At 39.0% G+C, this 20,872-nt stretch overlaps 1 protein-coding gene across 1 annotated transcript in view; it reads left to right on the top strand.

The window, feature by feature from the left end:
* cacna2d1 (calcium voltage-gated channel auxiliary subunit alpha2delta 1) overlaps window positions 1-20,872 on the top strand; it is a 70,755-nt gene that overhangs the window by 21,279 nt on the left and 28,604 nt on the right. Inside the window, exons 4-10 of the mRNA XM_087843074.1 lie at window positions 2,642-2,701; window positions 4,410-4,445; window positions 5,341-5,470; window positions 15,355-15,486; window positions 16,450-16,519; window positions 17,140-17,190; window positions 17,415-17,514. Coding sequence (XP_087699200.1) covers window positions 2,642-2,701; window positions 4,410-4,445; window positions 5,341-5,470; window positions 15,355-15,486; window positions 16,450-16,519; window positions 17,140-17,190; window positions 17,415-17,514 — 579 coding nt within the window. The remainder of the gene's footprint in view (window positions 1-2,641; window positions 2,702-4,409; window positions 4,446-5,340; window positions 5,471-15,354; window positions 15,487-16,449; window positions 16,520-17,139; window positions 17,191-17,414; window positions 17,515-20,872) is intronic.

Raw genomic sequence — 20,872 nt, 5'->3', positions numbered from 1 at the left:
AGCAATGGTTTCAGTACCATGTGGGAATGCTTAAAATAAATAACAAGACACCTCATGTTTATCTGCATTGTGCAACTGCCAGTTGGACATGTTTTCATTTTACTCCAAAAACTGTAACTTTTAACAGAGCTTTTGATTTAGATATGCAGTTGGAATCACTGACAACATCTAAACACTTTAGTGATTGGTGGTAGCAGGGAAGAGTGTCTGACTCTGTTTGACTATGATGCTTGCTACCACTAACTGGTAAATACGATTCAGCACTTAATGCATTGTTAGCATATGCTATTTTTATGTACAATGTACATCAGTCACAATGCTTGTAATCATTTCACATTTTTTTCACTGTTTTGGGTTGGTCAGTGTGTGCGTGTGTATATAGCTGCAGCAGGGTGTATATTTAGCAGTTGACATCCAGTGCATGGGAGCTAGAGAGAGGTCTGGAACAGAGCCCAGGACTGGAGGCCAAAGGAATGGAACTGTTGATCAAAATGGAACGATTGCCGACGGCAGACACAGGGTCACATAAACATACTCGGTAAAAATACCAATTCAAAATAATATAAGCATCTCATCCAAAGATGTGTCCATCTAGCATGCCTGTTATACATGCTTGCACGAGCCAACAGATGGTTGTCAGACAAAGATGCAGCTATAAAAACAGTTTTTCGTAATCATATAAAAAGATTTGATTCTAACATGATTTAACTTTGGTGTTGTGAAGGAAGATTCTTTGTCCTGCTCTTTCCTTTCATTTCTTATTGCACTTTTGTTCTAACCTCTTACCTTTTCCATTTCTATGGCACTAGTTATAAAACTTGGAACAAGATGTTTTAAAAATTGATGCAGGCCTCGTGGTTAAATTAGTCCACAAATCAAAGTAAAAATGTAGAAATAAGGTATCTATCACTCTGTCCCCCTTTTTGAGCCATTTTTTCCCTTTTGTTAGCACATTTCTCAGTTCTTCCCTCTTTTCAATTAAAAAAAAGAATTCAGAAGATGAAATTACACTTTGCTAAATTATAATGTAAGCATCACCTGAATTGTATAGCACAACTGGAAAGTAATATCTCAAGATTTTTCAGTATCAGGACATATATATTAAATTGCGACCTTGTGATCATGGATAGATGTTTATTTCTCTGGATGCACATCAGAACTTGTTTGTTCCCAGATGGAAGATGCGCTGTTATTATAGTTTGTACTTGCAAGAAGTAACAAAACAGCATGTATATGTGCAATTGCAGGAGAGATGACTAGATTAAAGGTGAGATTAATTACATTTTCAATTAAATTCAATTGTATGTATATAGTGCCAAATAACAACAGCAGTCACCTTAAGGTGCTTTACACTGTCAGGTAAACACCATATAATAATACAAGTGTGGTTAATTACATTTATATTCCTTTCTTTAATTCCTTTTTGATTGAAAGCTTTTTCAGTGGGTAATTTATTTGTTCTTCACTTTATTCACTGATCCATCATTTCTTCCTGCACTGAACCCAACTTATTTTATTCAGTTAGCTCTATGTTTCACACTCTCTGACTCGCTCACACATTCAGCCACACACCCACCCACACACTACTTTCTTACAGAACAACCTTTTCATTTTGACATTCTGATACTCTGTGGCGTGGCCTTTAGCGGACAGTGAGTGCTGCAAGACCTTGATAGCCCTGTGGTTTGAGCTCTGCAAGTGAGATCATAATCATTTCTCTCTTGTCTCTAGGGTGGTCTCCACTGTGTTTTCTAATGTGCTCTCTTTTGCTCAGGTTTTCTCAAATGAGAGCGATGTTTTGAAGGAAGGACACCCAGTGTATATTCCAGCCTAGGGCTGGGCCATATCATACCGTTCACGGTAATAGCGGTGTAATGTTGGGCAACGATAGGAAAATGAAATATCGCGATAGAACATGGGTAAAACGCGCATGCGCAGTGCCTTTGTTTACATACACACATGGCGGCGACGCAAAACGAGAAGAGCAAAAGTGGATCGTTAAATGAAACGGATGAACCAGAATTGGTTTGTAAAAATGCTGCAACTTCAGTGGCGTGGAACTGGTTTAGCTTTCGTCTGTCAGATACACAACAAAGCACTATTTTTGGTAGAGCATGCTAGCGGGCCGTCGTTATTACCATGTTGTTTGGAAAATACCACACACTTTAAATCAATCCTTTGATTTTTCTGAAAATCAACAGTGCCCCTTATAATCCCGTGTGCCTTATGTATGAATTCTGGTTGTGCTTACTGACCTCGAAACGATTTTATGTACACGGCGCTCGAAAATCTGTCAAATGTTTCAGTATGACTTTGCTAAACTATGAACCCGCATGGCTTGATGGATTTACGTCTATCGTAGGCAGGCGCCTCGCGGAGTGATACGTACTGTGCTTCACCATATTGTGTGTGTATAACCTCTTTTTAAGTTTTGTGGATATTATACATGGTTATGCTGAGGATATGTCGGCCAATTTCCACTGGAAATGCCTTTTGGTTAAACTGTCAGCAAGGAATTTGCATTTGCACTGTTAATTTTTTCTATAACTTTAATGCACAGAAAAAGCTGCTTGTTTAAGTGAAAATACATATCGCCCTGCTCTGTTCCAGCCTAAATCTTTTGTCGTATTTCACTTCCCAGAAACTGGCCACAGCTGCTGAAGAGTTCCAAATGAAGCATCAGTGGAAGGACGATTTCGAGGTAACAGAGAGAGAGAAAATACAGAAAAAAAACGTTTATACGTGTTTTTTATGTGCTATCTATTAGGGATGGGTGAAAAAATTATACAGCATAGTACTGCTGTATTTAGGATGGGGATAATATATCTATACAGGGACATTAAATATCTATATTTGATTAAATTAATTAAAATACTCTGGGAATACTAGCTGTCTGGGAAACAAGACGACTTGTCTCATGCACCATTATCCTGAGATAACATTAGCTGAGCAAACCTACATTAACAGATTGTGAAAAACTGTCTGGACACTGAAACCATTTAGCTCAACAAACCTACCTCCTAATTCAGAAAAGGCTAATGACTCAGCCATACAAGTAAAAATAGGGCAGCAACCAAACAAAAATGAATGGCTGCCTGGTAATTGTATGGTAATTGTTCACATTCCTTTGCCGATTTCAACTAAGGGTGACTTAATTGTTGCCCAGAGCTTGAGGGTGTGGAACAGTAATGACCGTTTTTGATTGAAGTTAAGTCAAATAATTCACATCTAATTTATAAATGCAGACAGATTGCCATCATATTGCCATCAGTTTGAATGAGTCTTTGTCAGTGAGCACAACTCGAGGGGACTTGACTCAACTGGCTGCCAGCTGGTTGTATTTATAGAACAGCAAGGTTGCTGAGCGCAAGTGTAGTGGTTAAATGTGAATTTCTGTCTATGCAGACAACAACAGATTTTGTGATTTTCTACGATTTATCACAGTTAACTGGTGCATTACCAGAAACGGAGTGCATGTGACGTGCATGCAGCCAACATCAACCTATTCGATCTCAGACAGATAACTAACTTCATCTTATGGCAACATTTTACCGCAGGCTTTAGTGATAGTGTTGGCATGCTTTATAATCTCATTTTGCCCAAAAAAATTTTTAAATAAATGAATTAAATTAAATTTAAAAAAATATCTGAAGTGAAATCCAATTTATCTTATTGGATAAATCTGATAGTGACAAAGTTTGAGGACAAAATCTGATGTTGATTAATCACTACTGCAATACTCTACATATTGCAAAATGTTAAAAATCATACTAATATTATTGTTTTGTGAGTGAATTATTGTGATAATATCATATTGTGTTCCTACCTCTAGCACTTATAGTATAGCTACAGATGCACAGATACACAAATGGTGATGCATGTAGTCTGAGTTTGCTAGACTTAATTTGATTGTGTGAATAGTTTTTACATGTTTCCAGCATCCATCATTAGCAGTGAGTACAGTTCCTTTTGTTAACTGGTTTATTGCTCATTACACACTGTGTTATGATACATGCCCCTCATTTTCAATGACAGATGCTTTGCCTTCTAACAACCCGGGTGGCAAACAATTATATAAGAGAAAAAAGCAATGCTCAGGAAAAATACTTGTCACAGAGGCAGTTATTACATTGCTATCTCAGAGGCAAAAAATGCTTACCTGGAGCATTGCAAATGGCTGCAGGGACAGAGGGACATGGTGAAATATGACCATACCTTATTTGTTTAAGCAAAAACACAGACTGGTATCTTTTTTTTTTACTAAATAATAGAATGAACAAATGGCAAAATAAAGAACTGCTTTGAAATTGATCAAATATTTAATAGTTGCATAAATGTTAGGGTTCTTTGTGCAACACCCTGAAGCATCCAAAAAGCATTTTTTGTGCTTCTTTGTCACTTGTTTACAGGATGATGAAATTGCCTACTACAACGCAAAGGACAATGTGAGTGTGCATTTTTTGCCCTCCTCTGTTAATTTATTCTCTTTCTCTTTGAGCCCCTGCAAACACATAGGTCATACATGCATCATGAATGTGCTTTTGCTACACAGCATCCCCACCCCGCCTTCATTGCCTCATATTCCCTCATCTCCCTCATTTTACTCCTGCAAAAATCACCACATTTGTGTCTGTTTTCACCCCCTGCTTTCTCTTATCGTCTTAGCTCTGTACTGCAGCTCACAGTTTGCTGCTTCTTCTTTTCTTCCCATATAGCTACCTCTCTGTCATCCCTCCTTCCAGCCTCTCTCAGGTGAAGAGGTCTCTGCCATGTTTCTCCTCTAATTGACAGATGAGATGTATGAGCTGGCTAGGCTCTTGCTTTATTAGGAAGCAACTGTTCGCACCATTTCTCCCTCCCCCTCTATCTCTCTCACCACCTCACTACCTCGGCCCCTCTCTACCCTGCTTCCGTTCATCGGTATCTCATCTTTTCCTCCCTGTCTCTACTGCTCTCATTGATGTAAATTGGCAAATGCACGGCAGGAGTTATAAATCTCCACAAGGGGCATAAACAATCTGAGTGTCTCCGGCTCCTCCTCCCAAATGAAGATGATAAAATGAAAAAAAGCGAGACATCATCACGTAAACAGTCAGGGTTTTTTTTTAAAGCATGCAGGGTGTGAAAAGTGCAGCAATGTTGTTATTATGGTAGCGATGAGCTGTTCAGAATGTACGTTCAGGCTGTTGTAAAGTCTTTCATTTTTATGGAGACCAACAAACCATGTAATATATGTGCAATATGCCTCATTAATTTACATAAAGATGTCTGCTATGATTTCTTAAACCTATAGTGAGAACAGCCATAGATAGTGCTTTTAATCTTTTTTTCCCCTTTCAGCTGGATGCAAATGAGACAGAGGGAAGAAAGAACAGGATTCGACCAGACTTTCAAGAGGACCCCTCGTTTAAACGTTTGACTGACTACAACCACACGGCTGTCCACATTCCCACTGACATCTATGATGGCTGTGAGTGCATCGTCACACACACGCACACATACCAAAGTGGTTACTGTGGATACGGCTGACACACCAACCCATTATGAAATGTTGTTTACAGATTGTGCCTCAAGCAAAGTTGCCCTTAGCTAAAAGATGGGTTTAACCAAAAAAGCCTCATATATGTAATAAGCTCTCCTGTAGTACTCGGTTACTTAACAAAGCTGCCTGCCCTTGGAATGTAAAAGAACAGGAGGCACGACAACTGAAAGGATTTATGTGTGTATGTTTTCTTTTTTTGTTTAGAAAGATTTTTGCTATTGGTAGTTATGCAGCTTTCAGTTTAATACTCTGTTTAACCAGAACTAGAATGATAAGTATCCATTTATTAAAATTATAAATCATAAATGTATTATTCATATGAATATTGCAGCTCTTGAATGTCTTTAGGAACAGATTGATATAAATAGATAGATATAGGAGATATCTCCTTAGAGTTATAATACACTTATATCTATAGACTATATTATAGATATTGACTATAATAGATATATGCATGCAATTTTTGCTTGAGTGGATACTTATATTTATTCTTGGTACAGGTATTTTATACTGTTACCCATAAAAGAATGCAATGTGCAACTGAACTGCACTATATACTGGATTGTGTGTAAATCCTGAAACAATAATATCATCTGTTGAAATATATCAATCAGTACATTTGCATTGTCAGCATTTTTTAAGAACAGAATGGTTCATTTCACTGCACCTGCTACTTGTGAAAGGTTGGTGAATGTTCACTGAACATGTAGTCAGTTTCTACAAAACAAAATAAAAATACGAAAAAACAAAAATAGGATCACGTATACTCAAGATTATAGAGAACGGGGCTCGCAAAATCGCTAGCCCGACGTCCCGGGACTAGCGATTTTTCCAGTCGGGCTACCAAAATCTATCTCTGCCCTGCCCGTCGGGCTATCGTAGGAAGGAAAAATATATGTCAATGCTTTTGCATTCTTTCGGAAATGTAGCTGGGTAATTATGTCATTGGCATCGGTGAGCCACTGTCAATACGTGACATATTGAAATCGCGTTTGAATTTGCGCTTGTTTTTTGCAATCACTTTGCAATCGCGCGAACTGTTTTATAGAGAGCGACAGCACTGATTGGTGAGTGACGATAATTTGCGCACCAATTCCTCTGACATCGTCTTATCAATCGTTAGCTTACTATGCAAACATGACAAGTGAAATCTCCCGCAGCAAGCTTAAACATGTGAGAGGTTGATCGCGCAGAGAATCGCTGAGCATTATGTGAGTGCCTGTGTAAAAGCAGCAGGATATATATTTTAGTTCTGCTGAGCCAAATAAGACAGGTCAGGGTGAAGAAGTGACAGCCAAAGAAAAGCTCACCACAAAACGGAAAAGTTATGACAAATCAGACTATAAGGCAAAAATAAAGTGCAGCTTTATGGTTTCATGGACAAAAGAATTTCTGTGGCTGCAATATGACGAGCTAAATAACCAGGGCTGCACATTAGTGGTCCACAGGTGCGCATTCGCTGTCAAAATAAAAAACGCGCACAAGATAAGAAGTTGCAATGCGTGTTTGTGTACATAAGATTTTCTGGAGGAGGACAGACATTTGTTTAGAACTCTTAAAGATGTCGAAGAAGCTCCTTTAAGCAATTACTTTGCGCACACGCACGAACACGCACGAACACGTCCTCCAACCACACACACCCATATTTTGCTCCATTGCGGTTTATTTCACACCTCAAACATTTAGTAAACAATTAAGAAAATACAAGTAATCTGCAATAAATTAAAACTCTTTTATGCTACGTCCACACCTACACGGGTATTTTTGACAACGCAGCTGTTTCGTCCACACGTAAATGGCGTTTCGAATCACCGAAAACTGAGATTTTTTTAAAACTCCTTTTTTGCGTTTACGTGTGGACGAGGAATACAGACTTCGTCACGCAACGTCAAAGGTATGTGCCTTCCATGTCACGCTGTGCGCCACGTTATTGTTTACATGAGATGAATTGCAGAATGGCAGATAGAGACAAAATACTGTTAATCTGACTATCTGCAGGTTTTACACGCTTACATACACACGCAGTTACTGTCCCTCCATTTACAAAGGCAGAGGCGTCACGGTGTGTTTATTTTACGTGTAGTTGTTTTTTTTTTATGTGTAATAATATTCAACATTGCTATCAATACATTTTTCAAAAAATGCCTCTCTGTGCAAAATGGGTTTAAAAACATAAACAACTGTGGGATACTGTGGTCTGTGATTTGAAGAGCCCAGCGCTGCTGGAAAACCAATTCTGCAGGGAGACCTACCTCGGCACTTGTGCAGGTAAAACCAAAGGGAAGTTATGCTTCACCATATTTTCTAGTCTTTGGCTTAGAATAAAGTTGGTTTGGAAACATATTCAGCGATGCTTCATCTCCTGCTTTGCGTTTCTGTGGGCGCCCCGTGCTAGCAGTGTGCAAGCGTTTTGTTTTTTTCCCCCCCTTTTCATTCCGCGCCCCCCTGCAATGGCTCTGCGCCCCCCCTAGGGGGCGGGCCCCACACTTTGGGAAGGTCTGCTTTAATGTATAATATTGTAAAGGAATCAAAACAGGAAACAAAACATCAATCAAAAAATTGCTCTCTTTTTTATTTGGGCTACTTAAATTTATTTTGGGCTACCAAAAACTGAAGAGTCCCTGCCCGAAGGGCTACCAGGGATTTTGAAATTTTGCGAGCCCTGGAGAATATTAATGATAATCTCTTAAAAACTTAAACATGTTGAATAAACATTTGGTTGTCATGATCTGGATACAGGAAAATTAAAACCTAAGCAGCTTTACGTCATGGCTGTTTTCATCTATTTATACCATCCCAAATTCAGGCTTTACTTGATGTGGCTGTTTCAGTCACATTGGACGTTAAAAGTCTTTAGCCTGCCAGCTCATATTACAAAGCGAGTGCAATATTTACTTGAAACAGTTTTAAAATATAGCAGGTAATAGGCAGGTAATATAGTATAGCCTAGGGCTGGGCTATATCATACTGTTCACGGTAATACCGGTGTAATTTTGGGCAACGATAGGAAAATGACATATCGCGATAGAATATGGGTAAAACGCGCATGCGCAGTGCCTTTGTTTACATACGCACATGGCGGCGACGCAGAATGATAAGAGCGAAAGCGGATCGTTAAATGAAACGGATGAACCAGAATTGGTTTGTAAAAATGCTGCAACTTCAGTGGTGTTGAACTGGTTTAGCTTTCATCCGTCAGATACACAAAAAAGCACTATTTTTGGTAAAGCATGCTAGCGGGCCGTCGTTATTACCGTGTTGTTTGGAAAATACCGCACATTTAAAATCAATCCTTTGATTTTTCTGAAAATCGACAGTGCCCTTTATAATCCCGTGTGCGTTATGTATGAATTCTGGTTGTGTTTACTGACCTCGAAACAATTTATGTGGTACACGGTGCTCGAAAATCTGTCAAATGTTTTAGTGCGACTTTGCTAAGCTACGAAGCGGCACCGCTTGATGGATTGTCGGAGCATTACGTCTATCGTAGGCAGGCGCCTCGCGGAGTGATACGTACTGTGCTTCAACATAATATTACCGTATTGTGTGTGTATAAGCTTTTTTTTTAAAGTTTTGTGGATATTATACATGGTTATGCTGAGGATATGTCGGCCAATTTCCACTGGAAATGCCTTTTGGTTAAACTGTCAGCAAGGAATTTGCACTGTTACATTTTTATATAACTTTAATGCACATAAAAAACAGCTGCTTGTTTAAGTGAAAATACATTGATGGTTTTGGTTGTTTTTTTGCACTAATAAAGTTGTGGAGTTGTACAGTATTTTGTCTAGTGTCAATTATATCATCAGTTATATCGTTATCGCAAATTTTCAAATGTATATCATGATAAATATTTTTGGTCATATCGCCCTGCTCTATAGTATAGGTAGGTAAGCAATAGTTGAAGCAGGAAGAAACCATTATCTAGTAACATGGATTGGAAGATATCCTATTAAAGAGTATTTTTGCTCCTTTTGTTATAAAAGTACATTTCTGATCATTTCATCATCATGTGCTGACATTTACCTTGAGTGATACAGCATAATTTAAATCTCGAGAGTCTCCCTGACATTAGCACAGCTCAAGTTGAATGTCAGTGACTTAAGGGTGCCTAGCTGAATAGCTTAAGTGTGGTTTGAATTATGTAATATTTTTAAGTGGCTTTTCCTTTATTCTATTTTTTAGATTTCAACTTGTGGGGTGATGTCCTTAATATAGTGTGACTTACAATGAGAGGAATAAAGACTTAGGTGATTTGCTCAAGTATGTGTCACCACAGTAGGCCTTGGTTCTCGAAGAACTTCAGAAAGATTCCAGTTTAATTACAATCTGGTTTTTTAAACCATCTTGCAGCAGCATTACTGAATGATGTGTGTTTGTATCTGTGTTTCTGTGAAGAAAGACATCTGTGTGTTTGTGGTAAGATGTTCAGTAATTGGTGTAGTGGAATCAGTGCAGTGGAAAGTAATGCGTCAGCAGTGACTTGGAGAGACAGCAGGATGGAATGACTTCCTCAGCATGGACCTCAGCCTGCTGGGGAACCGTCTGGCCCCAAGGTTACCTGCTTCACCTCGTTGCTGACCCCAGACACATGGGCAGAAAAGGGAAATGTAGATTGGAATGGAAAGCTGTCAGGTTTTGTTATCAGTGGGTGGAAAGTCTAGTTTATTAGCATTTCTTTTGAACTTGCTGTGAATTTGTCAATTTTTCCCTGAGATCCCTATCTGGCCTTTAATCTGGGCTGGGTGCCACAGCTACTCACGCTGCCTTTCTCTCACAAGGATGCTGTTTATTGGTAGCCTGTAATGAGTATGCATGGATACGCTGAGCTTCTGGGACCTACCCAGCGAGATGAAAGAAACTTTAGGTGTGTGTGTGTGTTTACGAGGAAGGACTCAAACCTGGCGGTACACTGTGGACAACAATCTCAGGTATGGAAATGAAGAACCAGACCATGCAATTTTGTTTTGAGATTGAGACTTGTTTTTCAGATTTAAGTTTAAATTTCAAACTCTAGGAATATCTAGCTAAAGAAAATTATTTAAAATTAACTAATGTATTCAAAAAAGCACTGCAAATATGGAGAAAAACGTATGTCTGAGAGCATACGCAGGCTCATATATTGTGTCAGATATGGACACAGTACAGAGTATGTATTTGGTATTCCAGGTCAGAAGATTCATAGTTATTGAGGTTTCAACTCTCCAATTTAATCTCCACCCTATAAATGTTCCCGGAATAGCCTTTGCTCAGCTGGAGAAAATTAGATTTTCTGGGTAAAGTGGGTGACAAGTTTATGAAATCAGATTCATGTGTGTGAGGGCAGTATTGGAAAGGATACAGGCATGACAGAAAGATCACAAAAGCATAAAATGTCCATTGAAGGACATAGTACCAAAAAAAAGTATATCAGACAAAATAGAAAATAGTTTAATTCAATATACAAGTAGAAGCTGAATATAAAAATGTAAAATTTATGTATTTATAATTCTAGATATTCAATATGAGATGTGAAAAAAAATATTCAAGGAGGATCTCTTTGTGATATTTAGTAGGGTTACTATACATTGCAAAGAGAGCATGCTAAGCTAGTAGCATGCTCACACGCACGCACACATCCTCCAACCACACACACCCATATATTTTGCGTTTACGTGTGGACGAGGAATACAGAGTTCGTCACGCAACGTCAAAGGTATGTACCTTTTTTCACGTCACGCTGTGCACCACGTTATTGTTTACATGGGATAAATTGCAGAATGGCAGATAGAGACAAAATACTGTTAATCTGACTATCTGCAGGTTTTACACACTTACATATACACACGCAGTTACTGTCCCTCCATTTACAAAGGCAGAGGCGTCACGGTGTGATTATTTTACGTGTAGTTGTTTTTTTTTCCTGTGTAATAATATTCAACATTGCTATCAAAAAATGCCTCTCTGTGCAAAATAGGTTTAAAAACATAAACCGCTGTGGGATACTGTTTGTCCGGGATTTGAACCGGGGAACAAATCGGCGGGATCAGCCTGATATTATTTGTATCCCACTGTAACTTTACTGTATAAAGTATAGTATAGTATGTATATCTCCAAAATGTCAGGAGTAGTTAGTCATTATAAGAAGTGTTTGTGAACTAAAAATCACGAATGTGGGATACTGTTTGTCCGTGATTTAAACACCCCAGCGCTGCTCCCGAAGGGAAAACCAATTCTGCAGGGGAGACCTACCTCGGCACTTGTGCAGGTGAAACCAAAGGGAAGATATGCTTCACCATATTTTCTAGTCTTTGGCTTGGAATGAAGTTGGTTTGGAAACATATTCAGTGATGCTTCATCTCCTCTTTGCGTTTCTGTGGGCGCCCCGTGCTAGCAGTGTCCAAACGCTTTGTCCCCCCCCCCCCAGGGGGCGGGCCCCACACTTTGGGAAGGTCTGCTTTACGGCAAGAACTACAATCAAGTGTTTGTGACAGCTGGCGAATGGCAACGAGTCTATCAAATTGCTTTGGACCAATTTCATCCAACTTTTTTGCAGACTTGTTTTCATTCAGCCACACTGGAGGGTTTTTGGCAAGTTGTCCAGAGCCTGAAGCATCAAAGAAGTCCCATACTGTTACACTATTATATCATTATCATCATAAACATGTTTGACATTGTTTAATGTCAGATGTAATGCAATTTGCAATTGCATTGCAAAGACGAAATCAGCAAGATGGCAAAATCTTTTTTTCAGAGCACTATAGAATATAGACTGTATATGAAGGATAGACCCAGTTTCCAGCCAATGTTTAACTGTCTTACATCTGCATTCTTTGTGAGAGGGAGCAAGGCTGGTTACAATAAGAAGTTCAGCTGCAGAAATCCCAAAAAAAAAAAGACCCTTTGTCTAATGTGATCTCTGATCTCACTAATTATTTTCCTGATGAGTTCATGGCCTTACTGGTTTCAAGTGAAGCTGAATGTAACATAATGTTCTTTTGGTAAATTATGGACACTAGCAGAGGGCAGCACAGTGATGTGGTGGCTAGCACCTCACGCCTAAACGGTCCTTTCCATGTTCTACCCGTGTCTATGTGGGCTTTGTCCAGGGACAGTGCTGAATGGTGTGTGTAAATGGTTGGTTCTCTATGTTTTAGCACTGTGACAGGTTGGTGACCTGGCCAGCCTCTTGCTGTATGGCAATTGTGATCTCACCACCTGTGACTCTGAATCAAATGAGCAGAATAAAATGAATGGATGGTCTCAATGTGATCGCTACAGTCTTAGGAGGGAGTGTCCCTTGGTTTCACTGTCAGATCCATGCTTGATATTTAAGTCCATTTATAAAGCACCAATATGGAAAAAAGCACTAAAAACTTTACAACAGATGCTTCACTAAGCAATGAGTGACGTGTCAGTAGCCATGTCCATCTTTTATATTCAGTCCATTTACTTTTATTTTAATCATATATATTAAACATACATTTGTTTAATTTTTAATAAAAACACCCCAATGACTCCTGGCTATATGCCAGTCATATAGAAGAATTTCTTGTGAGCTCAGCACAAATGTAGCCTAAAGTAAACTTTAAATAATCCATCAGAATCAGCGCATCACTTTCTGTTTCCAGGTGTTTCTTGTGTAATGGTACATTTATTTTTTTATTATATATAAGAGATCACTGCATTTGATATGATTGGAATAATAAATCATGTTGGGTTAATTAACTTGTCCAACACTGTGGAACGAGTTTTTTTTTTTATTATCATTATTATTATTCAACAATTTCACACAAGTCTGTTTCTGCAAAAATGATTCATAATTTACAAATTCACACATACTGTAATGTCATCTTGTGTCACAGGGAGCTCAGCAGACATCTTTCACCTTTCACACTCAGGGCAATACTGCTTGTGATTGGAATTCAAGTGCCAGATTTGTGTAGATACAAAAATCCCTCCAGTTTGCTGCCTATCATTTCTGTCATTCAAAGGCAATTTTCATCATAGCTTTTGTAAGGCATAAACAAATGTAGCGGGTGAGCAAATTTTGTGCAGCTTAGAAAAACAAAGACTGTTTTTGCCCCTCTGTTTTTATCTCCAATGATTACATATTTAGCCAGCAATATTTCCATATCAGAGGTTATTTTGTGACATACATTATAGTCTTTCAAATATCCAACTATTCTTTTAATTACTAATGATGGGAAATTTAATGTCTTGTAGTTATCTCTCTCTTATGTTAAACTAACTATAAATAACTGTTTAACTGAGCATGTTGTACTGTAGCTGTATAGAACATGTTTGCTTATTAGCTTTCACTGTTATACAGTGTGTAACTGTTGCTTCTATAAAGAAAAGACTGATAATTAAAGCAGTCAAAAAATAGGGAAAATATACACCAATCCATATTGCATATTTTTGTGAATTATACTGCACCCACAATGTCCCAATGAGATTATGTCATCACTTGGTGTGGATTCAGTGTGGCATACATGTGTATCCAGGGAATTCATTAGTGTCATTGGCAACATGGGCAACCCGAGGATAGTCTTTCCCTTATGAAGCAGCAGTGAAGTTTAGCTTATTAAAGATTATGACTAACTCAGGGATATTCACAACCAGCGGAGACATTAAAAAGCAACAAATTACTAGTTAGAGGCTTGTGGTTGCCTTGTGCCATAATTTCATCTTACAGTCTAGTACACGTGAGTATCATCTCGCTGTATTTAACTGTCAAGCTGTTTGGATAAAACAAGATGGCTTGTGCTGTCTATCCAATGGCCTAACGTAATCAGTCTTCAATAAAAAAGTATACATATAGTTTGCAGTTTTATCATTATCTAACAAGTGCAGTAGTATTTTTTTTGACTCTTGCCTTAAAATTCTACAATTCAATGATTAATGAGAGAAATATATTACTGTGTGTGCACACGCTTCATGCTCTCTCCCTTTCTATAATGAAAAACATGCACTCCTGGCAACCGAGGCTTCATTAACTCTTCACTCTAGAGAAATAGATGCAAATGAACACTGTTTGCTTTGCACATCAATGAGACACGTCACGCTCAATACAGGATAGCAATATGTCCTACACACATGCACACTATACTTCTAGCCACATGTCAAGATGTACAGAGTCCCATAAAATATATATATGCAATGCCACAAAGTACAAAAAAAGTGGAAGATGGTAAAAGAAAAGAAGAGCGGCAGAGAGGACAGATAGAGTTGGGGGCAGCATGTGTTGTGTCTCCATCCATCATCAGTCTTAATGTGGCTCTGAGCTGTCTGGGTGCTGTGTCATTACATCCATAATGCCTGTTGCCTCTCACAGCACACACTATCTGTCAAAAGCATGCACACACGCACACACACACACACACACACACAAAAACTTCTGCACATGCAATCATGCAGATTATTTGGTGGTTTTAGGTAAAACTGTTTAATTGTCTCTGTGCAAAGCCATTACTTGTCTGAGTACTATTCCTTGATATTGATGCCTAATGCAAGCGCTTTCTGTTTGTGCTGGAAAAATATTTGGTCGTGCTCTGCTGGGCAACTGGGGTGACAGTGAGGCCTGTGTGTGAATCTTAATGAATGTGTTAAACTGTGTTGTCCATATCTCTTTGCTAAGCCTTCTAAAGATGATTGCAGAAAACCCACCAAGGCATGAAAATGTTTATTTTACAGCTGCACACAAAATCAAAATGTAATTAGAGTATAATGTATTGAATTCTGCTTATGTTGGTGGGTTCGTGACGTATTTCTTTTTCATGTGCATGCTTTCTTTTGATAAATGAGCTTCTCATGTGTATTTGTTCATCCAGCCACCATTGTGCTGAATGAATTAACCTGGACGGAGGAACTGAAGGAAGTGTTTAGAAAGAATAGAGAGGATGACCCAACCCTACTCTGGCAGGTGTTTGGCAGTGCCACTGGCCTGGCTCGCTATTATCCAGGTATGGAAACAAAGGGGGGGGACAACAACAACCCAAACATTGCCTTTGAATAGGTTTTTATGTGTCTGTTCATGTAATTCTGAAGTTATATGTGCTTAAATACACACTGCTTAGTAATTGAGATGAGAGGAGATGAGATAGCCTTTATTTGTCAGTTGCAGTTGCCCACAACCGAGATGATAGACCTTGCCGATCGTACATACAATACACAAACATCACATTGGGGAGACAGGTCAGGCTAGGTAGCAAGGGAAAAAAAAACGTTGAAATGTGTAACAAAAAAGGATAATCCAGGAATGCACAGATATTAACACACCATAACACAATAAAACACAGACAAGCAACATGGGAGAATATTCCACTGTGTACAGCTGGATCTGGGACCGCTGCAATCTTCGATTGTGCCTCCAGCTGATCCGCTGTCCGCATAATTAAGCTCACATTGACTTTATGTGCGTCTGCACTTGTCTATTGCTGCTCCCTCTTGTATGCGTGTTATCTTTGCCAAGCTATTTCTATTCATGAGATTCCCTGTCATCATCGACTCTATAGCTTTATGACAAAAGTTTATGTCTCATATTCATAAATTTGCATTGGCTTTGATTTATCCTTTCTTTTACTTCTTAGCATGCATGAAAGGCAGTCACTCACTCTCAGTATACTTCCTTGTTTTTATGGTGCCCTTCACTAATAGCTGTGCATATCCGATAAATAATTTGTGCATGTTTTCCCTCCTCATAAATATTTTTAGTGATCTTAAAACATGTTAAAATGTAGGTGGTGTAAATAACTGATACACAACGGCTCCTGAGCAGAATATGACACTAAATACAGTATGATTTTATCATATTAGTCAAATATATTAGACATTTAGCCAAATTAGTATTTAGTGTGCTGTTTTTTGTTTGTTTTTCTGCTTTAATTGTGATGAAAACTCAGTACATCTCAAATCTCGTCTTTTAGCTTCTCCCTGGATGGACGCTCGTAAGACCCCTAGTAAAATAGATCTCTACGATGTGCGCAGGAGGCCATGGTAAGAAAACTGGCTCAAGGATAACAGTGTTAGTCAGAATACAAAACTTAAACTTTTATGTCATTATGTGTCTTTGTATATCTATGTCATTGTTTACATGTAGAGCTAATTAGATGTAAGCAGGGTTTTTTTAATTCAGTCAAATAATTCAATCAAATAATGCCTATTGCATTTCAGTGGAATACTGTTATGATTATTATTACTGTGCAAATTTGGAGAATCAATTTTTTAGTCTTTAATTGATTGTTCCGTGAAGGTTGTATAAATTTGAGTGCATTCACACAGCACACAAATTGCATTCACTACAGGAATAAAGGTTTTTTTTGTGAAAAAATTTTGTATTGCTCTAAAAATAATCATTTGTAAAAACAGCTAATTGTTGATTGCTTTGAATAGCTACTGATTTGACCTTTTTTCATCTTTAAATCATTGCCATGGCGTTATTAACATAATGCCATCCATATCACTCAGTCTTATATTAATATGACAATGAAAATATGGCTCAAGTGTGTAAAGTGTTATTGTATTTTCTCAGCATAAATGATTATGCAAATGGTTGGCCCTCAGAGTATATGTGTCTCAGTCCAGAAATGTGTTTGCATTCATTTATGACCATCTAGGTACATTCAAGGAGCCGCCTCACCGAAAGATATGCTAATTCTCGTGGATGCGTGAGTTGTTTGATAATCTTACTGATCCATAATCTTCCTGCATCCATCATGATTTCCCTTGATTGAAATGCATGCCTTTCTAGCTTTGCCACATAGTGTAATGTATTTCCCAAGGCAGAAGCAGTTCTAATTACATCGAGTAAAATCTCACAGGACAAGAACTGAGCAGACAGATTGCTGTGAGAAGCTGTCAGGTATTTCTTTCTTGGTTTTTTTTTTTTTAGGAGTGGGAGTGTGTCTGGCTTGACGCTAAAACTGATCAGGACCTCTGTCAGCGAGATGCTGGAGACTCTTTCTGACGATGACTATGTCAACGTAGTCAGTGTGAGTATTATTAGACTGCCCACTTGCTGAATGTTGGGTGGTCTGTTTATTGAAGGTGACGGGGGGGGGGGGTGTCAGAATTTACACCCAGTTCGTATCCATTCACATACATCTTTACACATACACAACAAATGCCCATACACAGACACACACATATACACACAAATAAAAGAGAGGCAGAGAGATGGATGACCAGTAACGAAATATGGATTTCTCTCTGGTCTGGCCACCATGAAACAGGCCTTTAATGAAATACCCACTGCTCTATTTGGTGTACAGGATTAAAACTCTGCAGTACATGGCCCCTCCCCACCTCTAGGCCCTCAAATGTGGCCGTGGCTGTGTATGTCCATTCCCAACGCTCCTAAAGGAATTAAAGCTGCACCTCTGACTGAAGTGAACCCCAGGAAACATTTATCACCCTCTTGTTCTCTCCATCATTTGTTCTTTTCATCACTGAGCCATGCAATTCCTGTCAGCATTTCACCATATACCTCCATTCATCTCTTTGTGTCAATGAATGCCCTTCCTTTACACTGTATGCCTTCACTTTTCTATACACAGCCAAGAAACATTCTTCTTCTCACTATTCCTTCTGTTTTTTACCTTCATTTTTACTTTTCTCGCCCACCCATCACTTCCGTTATATTCTTTCTCTACAGCTTTTCATTCTCTGGCCATCTATTCTAAGCTTTCCACACTTGTGATTACACTTGAATAGAGCCAATCAGGAGATTGTGTGATGCGTAGATGGGTGCCTGTGGAGGTGTTTATTAAGACAGGTCTTTATAGAGATTGGAGCTGTCTTCGTTCTCCTTGCAAATGACAGCCATTCTGACTTTCTTTCCTCTCTCGAGGGACCTTTTGTCTTGGACGTAATGTATTCGGTTTCATGGTGGACTTTTGATTCTGCAAAGATGTGCAATTATTGGCTACTGTTGGTGTGTGTGCGTGTGCGTGTGTGTGTAAAATGAGATGGTGAGAGATTTGTAGAGACACTGAAATCCAATTCAGTTTTGACTCAGTTTTATGACTTCTGAACTTGAACCCTTTAAAAGTACAGTGCATGAGATATGATGAATCTATAGTCCAAAGAACTTGCCTGGTTGTATCAAGGTACTAAAAACTTCATTTAGGTTTGTTGCAGTTTAGACAAGTATTAAGACTCAAACTAGCCAGCAGTATACCTATTTTATATAGTCAAGAACAGTAAACTAAAGTTTGGTTGATAATTTTAACAATAATTCTTAGGGCTTATTTGCAACCTGTAATATCATACGGCTACCTGTTTTCATTGTTCCAGTCTCTCTTTTTTTACATTTCTATTTTTTAGCAGTTTTGTCTTTTTAGCTGTCAACAATATTATTTGCTAAGCAGTATCAGTATAATGTCAGTATAACAAACAGGAAGGGTATCAAAAACAACAAGACAGCTAAAGTCAAAATGAAATGGATTTATAATATTCCTGCTGCAATATATCAGTTACATAATGGTAAGTCAGTGTCAATTTCCTCCTGTTTCAGCAAAAATCATTATTCCTTCTGTCAGTCACCCCTCACCATATCTATTTCTTTCTGTCATTGATTCACTCATTTATGCACACACACGGACACATACACACACACACATGCATACACATATCCACTGCCCGATGTCTGGTCCTCGGGGTGTTGTTACCTGTCACTAAATCATTAGTGTCTGATATTACCCACAAATCCCTCCTCATTATCAGTAGCCCAGGGACTAAGTTGGCATTTGGTCACGGAAGATGCTCGCGCTCGTTCTTCACAGCAGGTCAGGTCAGACGATTGCTGATGGCTGCCTCTCTTCCTTTCCTTTTTTGCTGTCTCTCTCTTTCTGTTTTTTTACCCTTGTCTTCTCTCTTTCCCACACCTCTCGCACCACAAGCCTCCACCACATTTATCCAGCCTGCTCAGCCATGTTTTGCCGGCATCAATCTTTTAGCCAGCGTCAGTCCAGTGAGCATGCCGGAGTAGTAAACCAGAATAGAAGACAGTCCGCTGGGATTAGAGCTTGAAGATTAGTCTTCTCTCTTGCGTCGTCACTAATCCATTCCCAAGGCCTGGACCATCACACACACATATAAGAGCTGTTGTAATAGGATCACGGCAGAATAGTGGAATTTGCGGTAGACTGCGTTCACATTCATGTGCAGGGCCAAAAATGTAGTCTTACGATGAAAGAATATGGCTTTTTCTTAGTCATTCCACAGGTCTCTGTATAGCAGTGTTTATTTTTGTTTAATAAAGTAATTAAATCAGATAAAACTATAATTCTCTGTCACGTACCCTTTATGGGATCATTATTCTCTAAAGGCAAACACCTCACATTCGTGCTTAACCCCCCACCACCACCACCACACACACACACATGTTCTCTTCCTCTCACTTTCTGCTCCTCACCATCCCACATGCTAGACCCACCTTCTTCACTTCTGCTTTAGATAGATTATGTGATAACAGATTCCCATCTGCTCTACACAGTCAGTCATGTGAACTTCCATTGTGTGTTTTGGTGTTTTGTGTTGTGCGTGTGCCATAGCCAATATTGTATTGCTTTCCGGTCCAGCAGAGATGTGTATGTCTGTTATTGTCATTCTAAAAGGAACTTCAAGGCTGCCTGGTTCCCTGGAAACGCACACAGACACACATGCACACATACTGATCAAGGCACACATATAGTCAGGGCTCTTTTTGCCTCCCTGCTTGTCTTTGTACATCAGTGTTTCAGCCTCCCTATCGGCTATCTCACAGAGATGCATTGATTAGTTGAGATCGATGAGGTGCAGTATTGTTTCAGAAGAGTTCTGCTACACAATAGATGTGCTGGGAATGGGACAGCTGGCTGCTCTGCTGTCCCATGCCCTTCCCGCGCTTTCATTAGAAGTTCTTTTTGTGTATTTAATTTATTCTGTCTTTTTACTTATTGCCATTGGGAGTTCTTTTAAAATGCCTTTCCTCCTCACTTCTAGGCACTCCTGAAGCAAACTCAAACGTACCTCTTTTTTGGGGGGGTGGAGTATTTGTGCATGTGTGCACTGTGAGGTGGAAATAAGCAAGTCTCACCTTTAAAAAAAGACGGTGAGGTTGCCTAAGCTCGTTTCTATATAACAGAATCTTGTTTCCATGGGTACCAAATCGTTGAGCTCTGAGGATGTGAAGCAATTAGTGGAGCTTGATGAATGTGTCTGTTTACCACTGCCTGATAACAGCCAAGGCCAGGTGGTAGTGTTTGTGTGTCTGTGTGCGTGTGCTGCATTTGTATGATGCGTTGAATTTGCACACACGTTATAATTGTATGAATAAATTTCAGGTCATAACTCCTGTCCTGTCTGTTA

Source organism: Neolamprologus brichardi, chromosome 7 (assembly GCF_056152115.1).
Source record: "Neolamprologus brichardi isolate AB-2024 chromosome 7, ASM5615211v1, whole genome shotgun sequence".
Classification (NCBI taxonomy): Eukaryota; Metazoa; Chordata; class Actinopteri; order Cichliformes; family Cichlidae; genus Neolamprologus; species Neolamprologus brichardi.
The sequence above is the reverse complement of the archived record's forward strand: the minus strand, read 5'-3'. Positions and strand labels throughout refer to the sequence as shown.